The sequence below is a fragment of the Pteropus alecto genome, unplaced genomic scaffold (genome assembly GCF_000325575.1).
Source record: "Pteropus alecto unplaced genomic scaffold, ASM32557v1 scaffold41, whole genome shotgun sequence".
Taxonomy (NCBI): Eukaryota; Metazoa; Chordata; class Mammalia; order Chiroptera; family Pteropodidae; genus Pteropus; species Pteropus alecto.
Window position 1 is genome coordinate 2,386,343 of NW_006430464.1, and position 14,533 is coordinate 2,400,875.

At 44.7% G+C, this 14,533-nt stretch overlaps 1 protein-coding gene and 1 pseudogene across 1 annotated transcript; both read left to right on the top strand.

Moving 5' to 3' along the window:
- The first annotated feature begins 889 nt into the window (after positions 1 to 889).
- SULT2A1 (sulfotransferase family 2A member 1) lies at positions 890 to 14,078 on the top strand. Its single transcript, XM_006905069.1, has 6 exons — positions 890 to 1,025; positions 2,270 to 2,478; positions 3,948 to 4,074; positions 9,759 to 9,853; positions 11,273 to 11,453; positions 13,966 to 14,078. The coding sequence occupies exons 1-6, from the start codon at positions 890 to 892 to the stop codon at positions 14,076 to 14,078; spliced, it is 861 nt and encodes a 286-aa protein (XP_006905131.1).
- LOC112482153 lies at positions 4,723 to 4,842 on the top strand (annotated as a pseudogene).
- Positions 14,079 to 14,533: the final 455 nt, after the last annotated feature.

A 14,533-nucleotide genomic window follows, 5' to 3' on the forward strand; every position in this document is an offset into this window, starting at 1 on the left:
ATCTATATCTATATATATCTATCTCTATATCTATATATATATAGAAACAGTTTAACAATTCGAATAGTAACAGAGAATCGTTTCATATAATATCCCTCCATTGGAGTTTAGACAATGTGTTCTTATGACTATATTCAGGTCTAGAGTTCGTTTTTTAAATGTGCCCATATAGAAAGGGGGGAGGGGAGAGAGTAGATTTATGGAAGAGAAATCTGACAAACATTACCTCAGCCAGACAATCAAGGTCAACATCAACCGTCATACGTCATGTTGATCATGAGTACCCTGAAAGTGTTGCAATGATAAGGGTGACGAATGAATATTTTACCTTTGTAATCTTTCTCCTCCCCAAACCAATAAACACCATGTAGTCATGATAAAAATAATAATAAAATAAAAATAAAAACATCTGACAGATCTCAAAGAGGGACTTTTCCAAAATACCTCACCAGGACTCCTCAAAACTGTCAAGGTCATTAAAAAAAAAAAAAAAAAAAAAAACAGGGAAAATCTGAGAAACCGACTCACCTGAGAGGAGACATGATGACTCAATGGAACTGCTCGGAAAAAAATAAAGCTTACTAAAAATATTTTTTAATTTGCCCACATTTCTCCCTCTTTGGGCTTGTTATTGGATCCATGAATTCAAACTCAGATTACCCCAAAATGTTCTCTGAATGACATCATGGTTGCTCAATACCATCAGCCCTATGATCACCTATTAGTTCCAATATCTACTCGTTATCGGCAGGCAAACTCCTCAACAAACTAAGAGATTAATGATTGTTTTTTACCTTCACTAAAAAAGCCGATCTCTCGGCAGCTGCCACAGCCTCCAGCCATGGCTACAGCTGAATCTCTCGCACCAGATCCAGAAGCGCTCATCAGAATGTCAGACGAGTATGTGTGGTTTGAAGGAATACCTTTTCCCTTCGTGGGCTTCTCGCCCGAACACCTGAGAGACATAAAGGAGAATTTTGTCTTGAAGGATGAAGATGTCTTAATACTGACTTTCCCCAAATCAGGTGAGGAAGCAGGACCAGGTACGGAGACAGGCTTTGCCTATGTCCCTCATCCATTCAGTAGACAAATGGAGTGTTTTCTCTGTGCTTTGGGGAGACAGAGCTGTGCCCTAGAACCGTTTCTGTTCAGGAGAAATGACTGAGCCAGGCAGTTACACAGTGAGATGCGTGTTCAGAGTGAGAATTTGAAGGTATGGGTGGGGTGGGGACGGGGGGGCAGGGGTGAGGTGCAGAAGCAGTTGCTTATATGGAGAAGTGGAAGATGATGGATGACCAGCGAAATCCTTATAGAAAAAGTAGAAATAGAAAAAACAAAATGAAAAAAAACAGGTAATTATGTGAAACGATTAGCTCGATTGTGGTAACCATTTCACAAGACATACGTATGTCGAATCATCATGTCGCACACCTTAAATATACGCAATTTTGACGTTAGTTGTATCTCGGTAAAACCGAGGGGGACGACTAAAATACAACTCTCACAGCCTCCCCGCCCCCTCCCCCCAAAAAGGTGGAAGAAATAGCATCTAAATTGAGATGAAAAGAATAGATGTGACCTTGTTTAGTGAAAAGGGGGATATTTTCAGGGGCAGGAGCTGTAAACAAGCCTGGCAAATTCAAGGGACGATAGGATGTGAGTCACACTTCTCCGAGGGGACAATTGGGCAAGGAGTGAGGCCGAAGACATTGGAAGTAGCAGGGGAGTGAAAAGCCAAGGACAGCGAGAACACATTACGTGGATTTAGGCCAACAGCCACAAGGTGGAAGCGACCCAAACGTCCACCGAAGGCCGAACGGGTCACCAACAGGTTGCACGCACATGCAATGGATCATTATCCAGCTTTCAAGAGGAAGAAGTTCGGACCCGCACTACAACGTGGACAAACCGTGAGGATATTATGCTAAGTGAAAGGAACCAGTCACAGGAGGACACACGCTGTGTGATTCCACTCAGACGAGGTACCTAGAGGAATCAGACTTCAAACCAGAAAGCAGACTAGTGGATGCCGGGGCTTGGAGGGAGGGGACGTGGAGGGGTGTCGTTTAGTGGCGGTAGAGTTTCGGTTCTGCCAGATGAAAACATTCTGGAGATGGGTTGCTCGACCAGGTGGATGGATGTGCTTGATGCTAGTGAACGGTGCCCTTGACCACGGTTAAGAAGGTACATTTCGCGTTCTAGTCCATTACGATATTTTTTAAAGCCAGATTAAACAATGAGCGACCGTGCTTTTTCCTTCTTTGTCCAGGGACGAACTGGTTGATTGAAATTATCTGCCTGATTTACTCCAAGGGGGGTACCAAGTGGATCCAATCTGTGCCCATTTGGGAACGCTCGCCCTGGTTAGAGACTTCGAAAGGATATAAGTTCCTAAAGGATAAGGAAGGGCCACGCCTCATGACCTCCCACCTCCCCATCCACCTCTTCCCCAAGTCCGTCTTCAAGTCCAAGGCCAAGGTCAGTGCACAAGCGCCAAGATGTGGTTGATTAATGTGTTTCGAACTTTAATGTGCCTAGGAATCACCTGGACGTCTGGCCGAAATGCAGTCTTATTCAGTGGGTCTGGGGTGGAGCCTGAGACTCCACCTTTGGTGATGTGAGGTCCACAAGGCTGTGGACCAGTTCACAGGTTATACTAGCCAGGTGTGAACCAGGGGCAGAGCAAAATGGTAATGCCAGAATCTTAGAAAACCATTTTAAACCCGGGCTAGAATTGATAACTGTGTTATGTACTAGAGAACCCCACGTCCCCCCCACCGCCCCACTCCCACCACTTTGTTGCTCTAAAAAGTCATTGGCTGACCTTAAATAGATGTCACCTGCCACTTAGGTAGAAGCACTGGACATAGAGCTGCCCATTTGGGGAGCAGCAAATATCTAAATCCATGCCTAAATTCAGAGTGATTCTCCAGCAGCATGCTGCTTTTACTGACCTCTCTGCTGTTCTATGTGTAAGTAGCTGTCTCTTGAGATTAACGGTCACACAAATCTCTTATGGGGCTGACAGATGACCAGCAGAAAGGACCACAGATAGCCAGGACCTAGCATATCTCAGATCGCTTTTAGAAACCCACTTTCCTGGAAGGGTCTAACTGGTCTGTGCTTTTTTTTTTTTTTTAATGTTTGATGCTTACATTCGATCATAAAGCTTAGAATAATATTCTCCTCTCTTTGAAATTTCACATGTCACAGTACGATGAAGTTTTTTTTCTAAAACCCATCACTTTCCAAGCTTATTTATAATACACCGATTTACACGTGTCTTCTTGGTGCTTGTTACACCCCCCTGCATGGGGAAACTGAGGCCTGGCGAGCACGGGGGCCTGGAATCACGTCCCACAGGAAGCTGGTGCAGAATCCAGAACAGAACTCAGGCGTTCGGATGCCGAGCATCTTTGCACGTGTGTGTGTGTGTGTGTGTGTGTGTGTGTCCCACAGGAAGCTGGCGCAGAATCCAGAATAGAACTCAGGCGTTCGGATGCCGAGCATCCTTGCATGCGTGTGTGTGTGTGTGTGTGTGTGCGCGCGCACGCGCGCGTCTGTGTCTACGCACTCGACTGGAGTGTTAGCTTGTCAGATCTTTAGATGCGTACTGTCTGTGTCTACACACTCGCCTGGAGTGTTAGCTTGTCAGATCTTTAGATGCGTACGCAGCCGAGCAACTACCTTCAAGATCCGGATTTAAAATATCTCAGAAACAAGGGACAATCCTTTTCTCCTCTATTGTAAGATCACCCCGGTGACTGGTTGCTAAGAACCGTAAAATAGCTATTTGATTAATGCATGCAATCATCAGCTTATTAAAGGAATCCATTGATACTCACTAGGCGTTTCCCAGGAAATGGCTTTTTTCCCTCCGTTTTTATGAAGACCGGGCAGCATGGGAAACTGTACTGATGTTTTGTTACCCCGTCTTTCTCTCTAAGCTGATTTATCTCCTCCGAAATCCCAGAGACGTCCTCGTGTCTGGTTATTTTTTCTGGACTATTTCCAATTTGGTGAAGAAACCAGAGTCCCTGGAACAATATCTTGACTGGTTCATCCGAGGAAATGGTGAGTGAATGTAAGATATGGCCGCCGGGAGGTGGTTCGGAGTCCTCGACCAGACTTCGTCTGACACCCCGTCGCTCAGCCCTGCATCTCGCTAACCTGTGGGTAAAAGCTTCCATCACCCTGGGAACCCACATTTTCTGATTCCACGTGCTCTCTGGCAGAGCCGCAGAACCCCAGCCGGCCCTTCGGCCTGCCCCATCGTCATCTGTCTTAAGTGTCCCCTGAGTCTAACACCAACAAGAGCATCTGTGTTCCTCTCCTCTGCTCTCCTAATTCATGGCTTTCTAAAAGTCAGCTTCTCACCGGCCTCCTGGACAACACAATCTCGACCTTCCATCGGTTTTAGATGCATCCTTCTAAAACGCCCTTTATGCGCTTGTCCCATCGGTCTCAAAAAAATGTACGCATTCGGGGCATGGGGAATGCAGTCAGCACGAACATGTTGGCTAGGCGGACAGCCAGAGACACAACACTCAGGGAGATCGTCTTATAAACTCTATAATTGTCTAGCCAATGTCCTGTGTACTTGAAACTAATAAAATAACCATTTTTTTTATTAAGTTTATTGGGGTAACGTTGGTGAATACAATTATGTAATTTTCAGGTGGACATTTAAAATAACATTTTTTTCAAAGAAAAAGAAAAAATGTCCAGGGTCATGCCCACCCTGAACGAGCCCGATCCCGTCTGACCTCGGAAGCTAAGCAGGGTCGGGCCTGGTTAGTACTTGGATGGGAGACCACCTAGGAAGACCAGGTGCTGTAGGCATTAAAAAAAAAGAAAAGAAAAAGAAAAAGAAACCCAAGAAAAGCTGTTAAAACTCAAAAAAAAAAGTATGCATTACCTGAAGATATCTCTACTTTTAATTATGCAGAATTTCTAGACTTTCTCAGATACTTAAAATTTTGCGATTTCCTCCAAAACTACACGAGTCCCATATGTCAGCTGCGATTTGTCTCCCTAACTGCAAACCTGTCTCTCTAAATCCACAGACATCCGCTCCGCAGAGAGAACCATAGATCCCTCAAATCTGACAAGTTCAAAGTCGAGCGCATTGCCCCCCGCGACCAAAACTTCCCCTTCTGCATCGTTACCTCATTAAATACATAGACCCGCCCTTCGTCCCAGGACGAGCGTGATTCCAACCTTCCCATACGGCCTCCCCATGCCCTTCGCCATTTTCCTTTACGTAAATCCCACGACCGTTTTTTAAAATATATTTTTTTTTATTTCTCAGTAAAAAAATGGACATAATCGAACGGTTGATATAAAATAGTATATTAGTTCCGGGGGTACAACACAACGATCAGACGTTTCTACAACTTCCAAAGTGATCACCACGCTAAGCTCAACGCGCATCTGACACCAGAGGCAGATAGTACCATAGTGTTGACGACGTTCCCTAAACTGTACTTTGCACCCTCGGGACTGTTTTGGAACTGTCACCTTGTACTTCTTAATCCCGTCCCTTTTGTCAGCCATTCCCCCCAAGCCCCCTCCCATCTGACGATCACCCGTTTGTTCTCTGCGCCTGTGAATTGGTTTCTGCTTCGTTGGTTCATTTATGTTGTTTTTTAGACTCCATCGTGTGGTAGGTGTCTTTTCCGGCCCGAGTTATTTCACTCAGCGTAACACCCTCTAGGTCTGTCCATGGGGTCGCAAATGGCAAGATTTTATTCTTTTCATGGCTGATATTCCATGATATGTATGTACCACATCTTATTTATCCGTTCATCCATGAGGAACGCTTAAGTTGCTTCCATATCTCGTCGATTGTAAATAATACTGCAGTGAACATAAAGGTGCATATGTCTTTTTGAATAAGTGCTTTGAGTTTCTTCAGAGAAATTCCCAGAAGCGGAATTGCCTGGTCTTTCTTTGTCTCTGGTTCTAGCCTTTGTTTTAAATTCCATTCGGTCTGGTATAAGTATTGCTACCCCAGCATTGTTTGTTTGTTTTGCTTTTCCATTTGCATGAAATATCTTTTTCTATCCGTGCAGAAAAGTGTTATGCCACAACCTTGATTAATATCTTTATTCCGGTCTCTGCTGAAATGACAGTATTTAGGGAAATATTCCTTTTCAGCGGCGTATAAAATAGCATCCCTCTCCCTCTTCTTAGCGCTCATCGCCAGTGAATTCGGATTCTGATTATTTGTTTATCCCATGTGTCTCCCACTAAAACGTAAGCTCTCTGAGGTGTACACTGTTGACCCCGGGTCCTAGGCAGCTACTACACCTGCGTTAAATAATGAACGAGTATTTGCCACCCCTTCCCCAGGTACTTCATCAACCACAGCCACCCTTACGTCTTTCCTACGTTAACGTACTAGACTCATCGGTGTCCTCATCTGCCTGCTCTTTGGCCCTGCTAGGCTGTGTCGCAATCACCCATGGGGACGAGTACACAGCCCCTGAACTGTTTGCTCTCGGTATAAAGTTTAATCTTTGAAGCCTCCCGTCATATTTCGTACTGAGCTGATTCTGGCGGAACTTTTCAGCCCTGCCTCCTACGTTGCCTCAGATTACTCTTTCAGGAAAAAAAAAAAAAAAAGACAACAGAGAAACCCAACAGCGGAAGCCCAGACATGAAGGGAGCAGCCCCCTAGTCAGTGCTATGTTTAATCTTGCCATTTGGTGCGTAAGGCAGACCGAACCGTGCTTCAGCTGTTCCCAGGAACCCAGGAAGGCCCAGTCAGCGGTGGTGGGTGATGAGGATGCTATCCCAGTATCTCGCTTATCTCTGCATCAAAACTCACACGTGGGTCTCTCTCATCCAGTCAGGAACCACCAATGCCAGAATCATTATTGTTTTCAACTGGGATCGATAGCCTAGGGTGTCTACAGCCTGTAGAAAGTCAGTCTAAACCCTTTCCCCCATACAAATGAAGAAATTTGGGGAATTTAAGTCCCAGGAAGTATCGTACTTAGTCCTAGGTAACAGGAGTCCCTCCTCTGGCCCCCGGGTCTGATGCATGATAACAAAGGGGTGGGGGTAAAGGGGTCCCCTGTTCTGGATACATTTCCTCCCCAGCAAAGTCAGGCGTCTATAGGACTCCTGGAGCTTGCCACCCTTTCATCATCCACGCTCTGGGAGACTTGAAATCTGGAAATTTCTATGCAAAAGCCCCCGAGCATGCTTTGATGGCCCTCTCTCTGGTTCCCACCTGCCAAGGCCAACCATACCAGCAGAATGAGCTGTGGCAGGGTTAGGCTTGACGGAATCAGAAATCAGAAATTCAATGAGGTGTTTCAAGTTTAGGGCTGTTGGGAACGACACTTCTCTGGGCACACGTGCGTGACTTCCTTTCTGGTTTATAAACCTGAGTGCAGATCGGCTAAGGCACAGAGAAAATGAATTCCGACCTTAAAAGACAATGTCAAACTATTCCCCAGAGTAATCATGTCACTATATTCCCACAAACGGCATATGGGAGCACCTGCTACTTTATATCTTCCATGATTGTCATTATAGTAATTTACAGAATAATGAGTGTGGAAATGACATATTTCATTTAATCTCTTCATTCGTAGACATATCCCTTTGTTTCTCTCTCCCCTTCTCTAAAGCTTTTTAAATGTCTCATGATCTTTTTATGATTTTTTTTCTACGAAGAGGTTACGACTCTTTTTTGGAGGTATTTCATTTCTTCTTAGAGTAATGACATCTTTATTACATTTTCTAGTTGTCTGTGCCTGATTTGGGAGAATATCATTGATTTTGAATGTTGATTAGCTATTCATCGATCTGAATGAACTCTCTCCTTAATTCTAATTGTTTCCCTAGAGATTCTCTTTGATTATAAAGTATTAATATAACCTTCACTTAATGACTATTATTTTAATTTCTAATACATAGTCTTTTTCTTTTCTCTGACCTCATTAGCCAAGGCTCTGTAACAATGCTGACTAGAAGTGCTCCCCATGGCGTATAACCCTTTTGATGTGTCTTGTATTCAGGGTGCTGAAACTTTGTTGAAGATTTTTGCATCCGTAGCCATCGGGGATATTAGTCTGTAATTTTATTTCCTTATAGTGTGCTTATCTAGCTTTCAGGGTATCAGGGTATCGTATCAGGGTAATGCTGGCCTCATAAACTGAGTTCGAAAGTGTTTCCTCCTCTTCGATGTTTTCGAAGCGTGAGCAGGATCGGCATTAATCGTTCCTTGACTGTTTTCCTAGAATTCTCCAGGAGACCATGTGGGCCTGGGCTTTTCTTTGTTGGAAGATTTTCGATTACTGATTCAATCTCCTTCCTTGTTCTTGGATCGTTCGCATTTCCTGTTTCTTCATGATTCAGTCTTGGTAGTTTGTCTGTTTCTAGAAATGTATCCACTTCCTCTAGGTTATTCAATTTGTGGGTGTGTTGTTGTTCGTTGTAGCCTCTTCCGACTTGTTGTATTTCTGTGGCATCTGTTGTAGTGTTTCCTCTTCCATTTCTTTATTTATTTGAGTTGGCTCTGTTTTTTCTTCGTCTGGCTAAATGTGTTTATCTTTAAAAAAACAAAACAAAAAAAAACGGCTCTCGTTTTTGTTCATCTATTCTAATATTTTCTGCTCTGGTCTTTACTTCCTTCTGCTAACTTTGGCCTCAGTTTGCACTTCTCTTTCTCGTTTCTTGAGTTATAAATTTAGGTCACTTATTTGAGATAGTTCTTTTCCTTCATATAGGCATTTATCCTTATAAATTTCCTTCTTAAAACCACTCTTGCTGCTTCCCATAAGTTTTAAGATATTGTGCTTCCGTTTTCGTTTGCTTCGAGATTGTTCGATTCCCTTTCGAGTTCTCCTTTAACCCGCTCTTGAACCCTCTCTCTGGATTCTCTTTATTTGTTCATAAAAGTATAACTTAAACTCGTTCTCTTGCAATGAAAGTGATAAATCACCTCAATATTTTACCTGACAATGTCTTTATTTCATGCTCGCTTTTGAACGATAGTTTAACTGAGTAGAATTCTCAGTTGATAATTTCCTCCGGCACGTAGGAGTCAAGAAGGGCTTGGGCTGGTGGAGAGCCATTAAAAAGTTAAGATATGGAGAATGGAGCGAGAGGTTTGACCTCCCAGGAAGGTAAAGATATAAAATACAAGAAAAGGCGATTTTCGAGAAAACGTGCCTGAGGATTTCCTGAGGATATCTCAGATCGAAGAACCACACCTAGCCTCACAGAGAATTATTACAAAATGAATCTTCACCTCATCTCAAGAAAAACCGTAGTGGAAAAAGAATAGAAAACTTAAACCAGAGCAAAGGCAGATAATTCCAGAAGGAACAATAGTTACAATAGCAACGATGAAAGAAAAAACAAAAAACAAAAAAATATCTTCAAGGCCTGTGGCAGTGACCTAACAACCCCAAATTCTAAATGCTGATCAGATCGGGGGCTGCAAGAACACCATTTTTTCCGCCACATGGGTCTCTCACCGATTCTCCTGAGGGACCCTCAAAAACTGGGTACAGAACCTGCTCTAAATGAACTAGGCTCATTGCAAGGTAAATGCATGATTTTCGGTTAATAATCTTCCACCCCTACTCTCGTTCATTCGGCAAAAAGTTAGGACAGTTCCCAAAGTGCCAGGTGTTGTGTTAGCCATGGTGCCCACAAGAGAGAACACAGGCGATGGGGTCCCCCCTTCCCCACTTTCTAACCCACCATTCTTCCCGCTCCCCGCTCCCACCTTGCAGTGGCATTTGGATCTTGGTTTGACCACACTCGTGGCTGGCTATCCATGAGAGAGAAGGAGAACTTCCTGATGCTGAGTTACGAAGAGCTAAAACGGGTAACTCCTGTTCTTGTGGTTAGCACGCACCCTCTCCCCGGCATCTGGGCTCCCTCTGACTGCTCTCTGTGCTTCTGCATCCCTATCCCACCTTCTCGTCAAAGGGTCCCTCGGAGTGAAAACGGCTCCTTGGTCTTCATTGTCCTGCTTCTGGTCGGCAGCCCTAAGCTCAACACTCTCTTTTCTTTCTTTCTTTCCTTTTGAGACACCTTCAGGTCTTTCTTCATGCACTGAGGTGGAGTCCGATGGTTTATACTCACACTGGCAAGTGGCTCTAAATGTCTAGGGGTGAGACATACAGTGCTGCTTATGACCTGCCGGTTTCGGGGGGGCGGGGTGGGGACTGAGAAAGAAGATGGGACTGGGCAGAAGTGAGCTGGGTTCTGAAGACGTGTCTGACAGTCTGGAATCCCAGACTGACTAATCGAAGGGAAGAGAAGTCATGAAATCAATCTGCATAATTATTCTGACAGGCCAAGTCCTAGACCAAGCAACGGTGAACAGGAAAAATTGTCAAATGATACTCAAAAGCGTTCAGGGGGATCAAGCCATCGAAAGAAGGACTTTCCCTAGTAGTGGTATCTTGGAGAAGAGACAGAAGGATATTAAAAGGCTTTTGCTTCTATCTAAGAAACATTACTTCCATCAATCTCCTCTGGCTACTTCTGTCCAGTCCTCTATGGCCTCCATGTGAACTTCATTTTCGCCCGGAAGCCTTTGTACCACGCATCGCTACCTGTGGTGCACGCTCCCCTACGTCCCTGTAATTATGCTTTCAAGCCACAGAACGAACTTTTATTGCGATCATTTCTACAGTTGTGTTTTCTTGTGGGGTCATGTTGGCTCGTGGAATAAAGAAAAATGTTAGAGCATCGGAGCTCTGAGAGGAAGGTCTGTTGTTCAAAACGATGTGTTTCTGGTTATAAAGTCCATTTGCTCATAATAATCTCCCAGGATCACACGCCAAGTATCGTTCAATGGCACGGCCAGGATGTGACATAAAGCTCTTAAATCTTTGTCAAGTTGTCTCTGAACCTCTCCTTGCTTAATCCTCATCACGATCATCTAGACGCCTTTCTAAAAGTCTCTTTAGAAAACCCAGGCTCCGTACATCACCGTTCGGGTGTCCTGAATTCAGTCCCACTGGGGACTCCATGTCGATCCGCTGGCATCGTTGACATGTTCGTGCTCTTCGGGACCTCCTTCCTTTTCTCCCTCCCAGTCACATCCAACTCCACACTTCTCACTTCTGTACCGTCCCCCTCATCCTCTCCCCCACCCTCCTTCTCCTCATTCTGTCATTTCCTCTTTTTCAACCCCTTTTCTGTGTTCTTTCTCTCACATAGCCCCTCTCTCTCTCTCTCTCTCTCTCTCTCTCTCTCTCTCTCTCTCTCTCTCTCTCGCTTTCTCTCCTTCTAGGACACAAGGAACGCTGTACAGAAGCTCTGCCAATTCCTGGGCAAGAAGTTAGAGCCGGACGAACTGAACTCGCTCCTGGAGCACAGCTCCTTCCAGGTCATGAAAGAAAACAAGATGTCTAATTACACCCTCATGCCGAGTCACATTTTGGATCACAAGAGCGGGTCGTTCATGAGAAAAGGTAAATGAAAATGTGACGTGAGGGGATGTGAGGAGGGCATCCTTGAGCTGACGGTTGGACGCTGACGGTGGGGACCAGGGAGTGTTCGGATTTGGTGGCTTTAACCGTTCGTCCCCTGGAGGACGTCTCACGTGCCCTTATCTGAAAGTTGCTCTCTGCATAGTACTGATGTGGGCTGCGGGCACTTGGAGGAGGTTGTTTAGACCTGGAGGGGTCATCTGACTCACGGGAGGTCATCCAGGTCACCTCTCCTCAGAATTTGGCACAGGGGGGATATCCACTCTATACGACGTGGCCGGGTGAATTCCCTGCTGCCGGTCTGCGGGCCGTGATTGACCCGGGGAGGGAGGACGGGACTGGGCAGGGTCGTGTTGCTGCTGTCTTGCTGGTGATTTAGCACAGAGAACTGTCCTGAATGAAGAAGTGTGCAAACCATAACTCAAGTGGAGAAAAGAGCGGGGAGACTTCGCACTTAGCTGGGAGGCCCCTGTGGTCGTGTCCCTGTCTTTGGGCTCAGGATGAATGAGGAGTGTCTCCTACATGGAATGGGAGGAGCCCGTTATCCCAGAACCCTGTAGCTCAAGTATATCCAGGATGGCGATCCATGGGAGAAAGGAATTAAATGATTCGAAAGGCATCGAGTAGGCGGGGGCTGCCACTCGGGGCAGAGGGGGTGGGGCCCAGGGGGTCAGAGCGTCCGGATAGAGGCCAATTCCCCATCCTTAAAATCTAGACGCGTCACCGGACTTATCGTGATCACGTCGTAAGGTACGTAAATGTCGACCACTGTGTCGTACACCTGAAACGAATATAATACTGTACGTCAACTATATTTTAATTAAAAAAATTTTTTTAATCTAATGGCATTTGCCCTGATAGGTTTTGGATTTGCTTGGGACCCGTGATCTCATCCTTCTTTCTGATTGCTCCCATTTGGAATGAGGGTATCTCTCCTATGCCTTTCCTACTATTGCATTTTGAAAGCAGACGACTTGCTTGGTTTCACAGACACATTCTCTTATCTGATGGTTCATGGGGGTGGCCATGTTGGATTTACAGAGATTCTGGTACCTCAAGAGCTCGGTCTGGCTGACTGAAAGTCAGGTGTGTTATGGAGGGTACATGAACATAAGAAATCAATTCTGATAAAAATTGTTCTGATACTCAGGATAAGGATGAGCATGAGAGTGGGTGTTTATAGGGCACCAATTATTTATTAGACATTCCGTCATGCTATTTCTATGCATATAAGTTAAGCATATAATTCATATCTATGCATGACTAACTTACACACAATTGGATATCATTCTGTTCTATATTAATTTAATTAATGTATTGATTTAGTTAGTATATTAATATAATACCTAAGTATTCATTTATGTGATATATAGAATAATACTATAATCGTATAATTAAGAGTATGGCTTCCAGGATTAAAATCTTAGCCTTCAAATCCTCACACGTCACTTTTCAACTGCGTAACCTCCCCAGGTCACTTTTTCCTCAGCCTTAAAGTGGGGATAATGATCACACACCCCTTCTCATTCTCTTAGTCATCTTCTTGACAATTATCCGAGTACACGCTACATGTTTGCGTATACCGAAACGCTAAGTCTTTGGCAACTTAAAAAGAAAAGCTCGTGACTTTCTAAAACGTATATTGGAGATACACGCCACACACAGACACATACACAAAGGAAAAAACCCATAGTATGTCCCACGTGGTAAGTAGAGACAGTAAGAACGGGGATTTACAGCTCTAAACGGAAAAGACTGCGTTGGAGAAAAGGCCTGACAGAGTCGACAGGCGAGCCGTGGTGACATGCGAAGGGACAGCACCCCAGTGAGAAGAAATGTAAAACACAAGTAGTCTGAGGCGCGGGGACGCCTAGTATGTTTGAGGCAGAATCAGGAGATTCAATGTGGTGGAGTCGAGTGAGCACGTGGCTGGTCACGAGAGGTGAGGGGTCCGAGAAACACCAGGGGACCAAAGCGAGCCGTGTGGAAGCCATAAAGGCTTTCACCAAGGGACACCTGAAGTCCTCAGAGAATCTGAGCAGAAAGCCACGGGATCTGACTCCGTTTCTCAAGGAACCAGGATGGCTGCCAAGCTGAGAATAACTCGTAAAGGAGAAAGATCAAAAACAGAGAGAGTAATGAGAAGTCTAGTACAATAATCCAGGTGGGAAACGATGTTGGCTTAGGCCAGGGCCGTAGACACAGAGATGGCGAGAAGTGGCCACGTCCCAGATGCACCAGAACACAGAGGTGCGTTATTGCTGGTGAATTGTATATACGATGGGTCGATCGATTGGGAGGAGAACACAGGACATTGTTCTCTGACAGGTAAACACACACAAAGGCCCAGCAATGAACCGTCTGCTGGCCATTCTGTTGGGTTAGCGACAATCCCCACGTCCAGCGGACAGGAATACATCCAGGACGAGGTGTGTTGGGGTCTTGAGACCTGTGCCTGGGTCTGATCTGAGCCTCTCTGTTTTACGTTCGTCAGGAATCTCTGGGGACTGGAAGACCTACTTCACGGTGGCCCAAGCTGAGGTCTTTGATAAAGTGTTTGAGGAGAATATGGCAGATCTTCCGCAAGAGCTGTTCCCCTGGAAATAATGCTCAGAAACTTCTAGATCTCACAGAGATAGACATTCGTTCACCTGTCCTTGTACATGTGAATAACTGCTGGTAATTGCTTAAAAGCTGTTCTTTCATCCTGGAGCCTTGAATGATCAAATTTTTTTGTATCCCTGAAGGTTTGATTGTGGAAAATTAACCAGGGCACCTCTAATTCACTTCATGGCCTCCCAGCTTTTAAAAAGTAGCTGTAATGTTTCATACATACAGAGCGATATGAAAATACTATAAATATTATCCAAAGCTATGTCAACTTTTTTTTTTTTTTTTTTACAAAAATGAGAAATCAAAGAACAGAAGCAGTTAAGGCTTCTTTTCTTTCCATGGCCTGCATCTTCACAATTGATTATTGTTCTGACCTCGCCGTATATAATTCCCGACCGAGCATCATTCTCTTACTATGTGATGTTTGATCGTAAACAATATATGGTATT